The sequence below is a fragment of the Pangasianodon hypophthalmus genome, chromosome 29 (assembly GCF_027358585.1).
Source record: "Pangasianodon hypophthalmus isolate fPanHyp1 chromosome 29, fPanHyp1.pri, whole genome shotgun sequence".
NCBI lineage: Eukaryota > Metazoa > Chordata > Actinopteri > Siluriformes > Pangasiidae > Pangasianodon > Pangasianodon hypophthalmus.
In genome coordinates, this window is record NC_069738.1 from 14,735,137 (window position 1) to 14,742,990 (window position 7,854).

The window sequence follows — 7,854 nt, forward strand, 5'->3', positions numbered from 1 at the left end:
ATGCACTATTCTAGATGGTTATTGAGTACTAACACTAAACAAGTTTCATATTATAGCTAGTATTTGAATTTTAAAAATCTCTCATGTAGCCTTTAAACCCACTGAAAGGTCTTTTCTTATCAGTTATCTGGATTTTCGAGATTAGTAAATAGCCTACTTTTGAATGTAAGAGCAGAGTTATTGATCTCTTATTTGATCTTGTCTTGATCTCATGGCAGCAATCACAATGACAACAGAAAGTTATAAAATTGAACAGAGCTCGAGTTTTTAACAATGCTGAGTGTGAATTTGCTGAACATTTTTCAGTTTGATTCGAAAACCTGACAGACAGGGTTGTTTTGGCCCTGATGCGCCATCTAGCAAATGTTGCATTTATACCTCCAGATGTACATAAAGTACTCGAGTACTTGTGAACAATGCTGCTCACGTTGCTGTTGCTTCTGCAGTACCCTGGCGTGGATTATTTTCCCATAACAGCACAATTGTTACAGTGTTGATAAAGTCCTGAGCTGTGCTTTTTTTTATTAGGTGAAGTGAGTGATTTAACTGAGTGTGCCCTATTCTAAGTTGTGTGAATATGACATCCTGCCTTCTGATAATCCCTCCAATCCCCATCCATCCCACCTGTACCTGTATAAGGTCCTGTTCACACCTGGTATTAAGATCTGCCTTCTATTCACACCTGTACCTGCACTGTCTATTAGGATCAGTTCACCCAGGTCTCATGTGTGTGCCAGGTGTGAACATGGCCTAGGTGTTGCCCCTTGTGCTCATTCTCCCACATTTCTTGCCATAAAATCCTTACTTTATGTATTATCAGGACTTTTGCCACTACTTTGCTCATGTGTAGTGGTCTATCAAACTCTAGTCCTTTAAGGCACAGTTTTGCCATCTTATCTACAGTTTCATTGCCTTCTATTTCTACATGTGCTGACCCCCACAAGAAAATAATGTGTATAGCATTAAATTTCTGAGATGTGTTACTAAAATGTAAGGAAAAAAATTCACCCTAGTGTGCAGCATGAATTGTTAATCAGTATCAGGATTTGAACCTTGTTTTATATTTTATTTTCAGATAGGTAGTGGGCTGAGTCTTTCTCTCTGTTTTAGTTTTTCAGTTGATCAATCCCTGCCTTAGAAGTGAGTAAAACCTAGCTTATACTCATCACAGTTTTTGTAATTCCTCATTGTTGTTATTCAGATTTTCAAACATTTTTCATAAACTTTATGTCATAAGGCTAATTGTCAGGCTTATTCCTACAGCCACAGAGAGCTCTGTTTTCCAGAACTCACCGCAGCATACGAATATGACTGTCATGGACTACACTTGCCAACATCAGACTCTGTTACGTTCACTGCCAAGAGTAAAGTTTCAGTCATCTCTTTCACAGAAGGATCACTCCAATGCGAGCAGAAAAATCATTAGAGAATTGATTATATAGCCAGATTTTCTATGGTCTGTGCTTTGACTGCACTATGGCAGAACAATTGGTCCTAGGTATTGTTTCCACTCGACAGGATTACGAAAGCTCAGGACATGCTTAGCTAAGCTTCAAAACTAACCAGACATGGAGCAAGTTTGTCCAAAAGCATATGTTGCCATAGTAACTCAGTGGGGCTTGCGATTAGCTTTGTGTGTGGAACTGAAATTTAGCCAGGGAAAAATGTCCCTGTATGTTTGAGTACAAAATATCACTTACTGTCTGTGTTATTCTTTTCATGTATTAATTTTTATCATGTTCATCAGTGCCAATAATTCTGGAGGGCACTGTACATAAGTGTGAATGAAGCATGAATGAAGCAGGGGTGGCACCACTACTCCAAAAGTGGTGGGGCAAAATTTTATGCTTTTAATGATATTTAATACAATTTGAGCTATTAATGATATTTAAACTAGATATCATGTGCCACAACAAATACTACAAGTAGAATATACATCCAGCAAATATTTTTTAAATTCATTTTATTAAACAGTAAAGAACCCACAACATCTGTGTTTGCTTCCTTATACAATACTAGAGTTTACTCAGTTACAGTCCACTTCTATGGAAAATTATAGAACGTATTAGATTACTCAAAATATTTAAAGAAACAACATATTTTAAATGCATTAAAACCCATGACCAACAATAATAAGATAAGATAAGATAAGATAAACTTTATTGATCCCACAGTGGGGAAATTCACTTATCACAGCAGCTCACAGACAGTTAAAGTGCAGGTATTAAAGACTAATGATAGGAAGAAAGAAAAGTTAAATATGAGACAATATCAGCAAAAGTAAAAAAAAGAAAAGAATGAGCTTGCATATACAATACTATGATCAACAAACACCATAGGCAGAGAGTAGTTTGTTTCGACCCACACGCTTCATTTTGAATTTTACTCCTCAGGCAGCTAATAACAGCAAAAATTAAGTTCACAGAGTTAGAGAACATTAATTCTACAATATGTTTGAAAAATTTTCACGTTCCACAACAGGCTGTGTCTTTGTACTAACTGCCTTACTTACTTTACTTGAAGAATGTTGTTTGAGGAATGTTCCTGTAATTGATACAGAATGCAGAATATGTGAGTATGTAAGTCACTTCAAATATTGAAACATTAGTGATACTGATTCAACACGCGATTATTAAGCGCCAGAGAGTGCCAAAGCATGGTTAACCATTTATCACAGGAGAGCCCCTTTAGGAAAAATGTCCCACCCCCCAGCTGAACTGGAAATTTTGATTGGTTTTTCAACTAAGACAGACCTGTCTGTTATTGCCTGAAGTGCCGGGTCACCGCCGGGTCACCGCCAGGTCCACTGTAAATACGTGTGTGCTGGAATCACTGTTTTGTTTAAGAGGCTGAGGATATCTGCAGATGAGTGTGTAGCAAAATGTGCAGTGAAGTGCACAAGCTTTTCACAGGACAAATGACCTGATGCTTACAAATCAGCAACTGACCTGTTGATTTGTATGTGTCTATAAGACAGACTACACTGCAGTAACATACAAGCAACTCTTTAAAGCATATCTTATCAAGTGTGAGAAGTACTAGCTTTTTTAAATTAGGCTATGGTTTTACTCCCATTAACATATCTACAGGTTGATCTGATTATACAGTATTCCAGATAAATGTTCTCTTTTAATGGGGTTTAAATCCATTTCTCTGTGACAAAGTACTCAAAATATTGAAACAATAATGGTATATCTGTACTAATATGGTAACAAATCAATACTTAGTTTAAGAAAGTTTTATTACTATACATAAAGAAGTGTGGATTTATCAGGTTTTATATGGTTGAAAGCTTGCCATGTCTCTGTGAGTAACATACACTATATAGCCAAAAGTTTGTGGACATCTGACCATCACACCCATATGTGGTTCCTCCCCAAATTGTTGCCACAAAGTTGGAAGCACACAGTTGTATAGAACGTCTCTGTGTGCTGTAGCTTTACAGTTTCCCTTCACTGGAACTAAGAGGCTCAAACCTGTTCCAGCATGACAATGCTCCTGTGCACAAAGCGAGCTCCATGAAGACATGGTGTGTGAAGGTTGGAGTGGAAGTGTCCTGAGGCCTGTTTAGTTTGAGCAAACTTTGGTTTTTCGGTCTCAACACGGTGAGCGGGTTTCATCGCCATGGTAACTTACACTACACAGCTAACCTGCTCTGGAGCAGGTTTTATTCTGGGTAAGAAATCGCAAACCCCACTTAGACCAGCTGTGAGCAAAGTGATATAAATCCGACGCATCACATTTAACCTTTTAGTGTTTGTAGCGATGGCTTCACATTTTGTAGAGAATCCTGTTGAGCTTGGAGCACAAATAGTAAGAAGGGCACTTTGAAGGGAAGGAACTTTTAGGGACAGACACGATCGCCTGGATTTTCCCGATGACCATCTGTATGAAAGATATTGATATTTGGCAGATGGTATAGTTTATCTATGCCAGCTTCTTGAGTCGTGCATTAAAAATCTGGCAGGCCGAAGCCAGGCTCTTACTGTACCACAAACTGTATGTATTGCTTTGGACAGGTATATTAGGACAGGCATAATGCCACAGCATGTAAATATGTGGCATTATTCCTGTCCTAATATATTTTGACAAATCGATATATATTTTGTTAATATTTAATTTAAAAATTGACATTTATATTACATGAAATTAAATGAAATATTTTGGGCTTATAAGTTTTCAATCCATTTATTCTCATTATGAGCCTATAAAAGTAAACTTACTCATTTACACAATCAGCAATTTTCCCCAGCTTTGGCAGCCGCAATGGTGTTGCTTTTTTTGCCGTTGAGGTACGTGTAAGTTCCTCATATTTCTGATTAATAATTTCTTGCTCTTCAACCAGAGGTCTGCACACCTCCATCTTGATTGGATGCTATTGGCTGTTTGCTGCATGCATGTGGCTTTTATGTGCATGTGCATGATGAGTAAACATTAATTCTGGGTTAAAACCTGACTTGATTGAGAAAGTTGATAACCAGTGTCATGAAACCTATTAACAGGCCTCTGCATAGAGCACCTCAACCCCACTGGTCTTCTTGTCTGACATCAGAGCCTGACCTCACTAATGCTCTTGTGGCTGAATGAGCACAAATCCCCACAACCATGTTTCCAATCTAGTGGAAAGCCTTCCCAGAAGAATGGCGCTTATTATTACAGCAAAAGGGGGACCAACTTTGGAATGGGATGCTCAACAAGCACAGATGCGTATGATGGTGAGGTGACCACATACTTATAGTCATATAGTAGTCATATAGTGTAGTAGACTTTTTGTTGAAAATGACAGCTGTCTGTGCATATAACTGTCACAATGATTTTACGTTCCATGGAAGAAATATTCATTATGACAGATAATATCAGTTTGACCATAGAGGAATAGCATAGAAAAAAAATTTTGTGCTTTTTGGTGACAAATAACAAATATGAGTTTAACTATTACATTAACAATACTTCAACTTTCATGATTCATTAGGAAGATTTCTGTACACATTTTAGCCATTAGAATAAGAACAGAATAATCAATGTGCCTTTAGCTACTTACTCTGTCATAATCAGAGACATTTAGTGAACTTCTCCAATAATTCAGTGTGTATAAAACATAAAAGAAGAGTCAGTTTTTCCAAATGTAGTGGTTTAATAGCACAATTATACCACACCAGTCAGTAATGTTTTTTCTTTATTGGTGCAGCTACAGTGCATATAACAAACATAAATACAGGACATCTATATACACATAGGGGATGCTGGGGATTACATGCAAATCAGTGATGATTTATGATCTCATAAGCAAGATGTAGAAACAATGAAACAATGCAATTACAGCAATGTCCTAAACAGACCAAACTAACAAGTTTGGTGTACCCTGATGCTTGCTAAAAATGGACTACATATCACTAAATTTCAGTGCGATGGAATCATGGAAGTAGCCATTTTTAATGATGTAAGAGGTTACTGCCGCTAACAGTCATGGAAATGTTGACATATTTGTCTACACTGACATCACCACATCAAAGGGTCACCATATCTGTAGGGAAATATATATATAATGAATAAATTAATTCAATAACAAAACACTTTTTATTACTGTTTATTTTGTAAGGTCCAAAGAAGAAAAATGAGAAAATCAAGAGTAAAATTACATTATTTGCAAATCCATAAGAAGTATGTCACCAGGTCAGGAGTAGGTTTCGACATTTTACCTGGACTGCAGTCGCATCTCTGCCTCTCCAAACAGCAGGTCTGGGGTTAATGCGTCAGAGTTTGACCTTTTCCCATACCTGACAGATGGAAGGTGACAGAGGAAGTTTAGCTGTGAAGAGTGTTCTGTCTGGCCAACACTTTTAATGCGATTATTCACTTTTTAGCATTTATTACATCCATTGGAGTTTTTTCATTATTTTGTTCAATGTAAATCCAACAAAAAATGGCCATTTTGGTACATTCTCTGTAACGATTTTGAGTGTCTCGTGTATCTGTTTTCTGAAGACTGAAAAAACTTAAGTAATTTTCATAATCAAATACGAGTATTTTTTTCTTCTGTCAAGGAAACTAATTAAAATAAATCCTCTGCAGCTTTATTTCACAGCTGGCACATCTTTGCGCTATGAAAGAACTGCGTCAGACAGAACCTAATCTGTAAGGCAGTGAGTGGAAGGCTCTTAATTAGACAATCAGTGGCATATTCTTCATGGATTAATACCAGTCTTTGAAGAGTACATTGGAAAGACAAGCAGCCTAATTTTTACAGAAGCATGAAGCACTTATGCAAAGAATTTCTTTTCCATAGCTTCCTCCAAGTTCAATAAAAATTTTTATCGCTGTTGGTTATCCTGCACTGTAAATCATAGTACAGTGGCAGCAATTCATCCAGTAGATTATAGTCCTTCAAATTACACCATTTGAAGAAGGATGTAGGAGGATGTTTTTGATTCATATTCCGAATAGACACAAAACACTGTGCTAGCACTGGAGACAAGACTTATACGTTCCAAAGTTTCCAGAGAAAACTATGCATATTGTCTGTGTGTGTGTGTTTCTGGAAACATTGTGCATTACGCCAGTTTATAGGACTATATTAAACATCTATATTTTATATTAAATTTTACAGAGCATGAAGGGCTTCCATTCAGAACGTCTTGTTTCTCAAGATGCAACACTAGCCTTTTTCCAGCCTTTTCCAGGGCCATAAGTCAGGGAAAGACAATTCCCTGTCTTTGAGATGTCACATCTGCACAGCTCACCTCTGCCTTGTGATGAGGTTGATGTAGTGTCTCAACGCGGAGTAATACTTGGCTAGTTCCTCCACAGGTGCGTCCTCTCCTGGGTTCTGCGGCTTTGTTGGATATCCTTCCGCCATCGCGCTCAAACACACAACAAGCAGGATGCACGCGGCCCAGCCGACACACACGTTTGCACGAGGACGCATCTAAAGTCATAACGAGAAACACACACTGTCAGAGTAACTGAAAAATAAAATTAAAAAGGAACATTCGGTAACCCGGTAGAGATAACTCAATAAACAGGTTTAGAAGAAACACAGCAAAAACAATTTCTCGTGAAAGTTTAATAGAATCATTTGAAGAGATTGCAAGAAGAAAATGGTTGAAGGTGCCAAAGCGTGAGTTGCATTCAAATGAAGATTAAAACATTTAAAAATGAAAACATCCCTGTAAGACCCTGAGGATATCTGCAGATGAGTGTTCAGCAAAAAGTGCAGTGAAGTGCACAACGTTTTGACTGAGACATGTTTTTGGGGAAAACAGTCTTTCATCAAGCAAAAAGTGCTTCTGGATTTCCTTTACAGACCTGTATATATTATGAAATTATATATATATATATATAGGAATTATATATAACGTGTGTGTGTGTGTATACACATATAACATTCTTACAGATTTGCTCCTGTTTAATGTTTGATCCGGTTACTTACAGTTAGTTGATGTTCTGTTGTCTTCTCCCGTAGAGCTCAGCGCTGTGATGCTGTGATGCTGGGAGTCTGTGATGCTGGGAGGCTGTGAGTCTGTGATGCTGGGAGTCTGTGATGCTGGGAGTCTGTGATGCTGGGAGGCTGTGATGCTGGGAGTCTGTGATGCTGGGAGGCTGTGATGCTGGGAGTCGTGTCTCGTGGGGCTGATGGTGTTTGTGCTGGGTTTATATAGTAGAGTGGCGCGTGCAAGGACGAGGACGCGCTCCATCGGTACGCGCGCGCACACGTCACTCACCGACTGAGTGGTCGGTCGTCACTGTTGTTTATGTCGGCGTGACAAACGTTTAAAGGAAGTGGTTTCTACATGGATTAGAATAGTTTTAGGTATGTTCAAACATTTTATGTAGTTATGGTTTTATTTTGTAGCG

The 7,854-nt window shown here is 38.1% G+C and overlaps 1 protein-coding gene across 2 annotated transcripts; it reads right to left on the reverse strand.

Moving 5' to 3' along the window:
* Positions 1 to 5,137: 5,137 nt before the first annotated feature.
* npy (neuropeptide Y) lies at positions 5,138 to 7,854 on the reverse strand. 2 transcript variants are annotated; one of them, XR_004577571.2, is made up of 4 exons: positions 7,430 to 7,854; positions 6,741 to 6,925; positions 5,640 to 5,777; positions 5,138 to 5,524 (listed from the first exon to the last, which is right to left on the reverse strand). XR_004577571.2 is itself a non-coding variant. In XM_026928309.3 (4 exons), exons 2-4 carry the CDS (start codon positions 6,923 to 6,925, stop codon positions 5,500 to 5,502), a joined length of 288 nt encoding a protein of 95 aa, XP_026784110.1. In that variant the 5' UTR covers positions 7,430 to 7,854; the 3' UTR covers positions 5,138 to 5,499. The 2 variants fall into 2 exon arrangements, 1 of the variants encoding a protein (XP_026784110.1); XM_026928309.3 differs by having other exon boundaries at positions 5,700 to 5,777.

Coding starts and splice junctions, on each gene's coding strand:
- npy (XM_026928309.3), bottom strand. CDS start 6,925: ATGCGTCCTCGTGCAAACGTGTGTGTCGGCTGGGCCGCGTGCATCCTG. Junction 5,778..6,740: donor AACCTCATCACAAGGCAGAG/GTGAGCTGTGCA, acceptor TCCATCTGTCAG/GTATGGGAAAAGGTCAAACT. Junction 5,525..5,699: donor GAGATGCGACTGCAGTCCAG/GTAAAATGTCGA, acceptor ATTTCCCTACAG/ATATGGTGACCCTTTGATGT.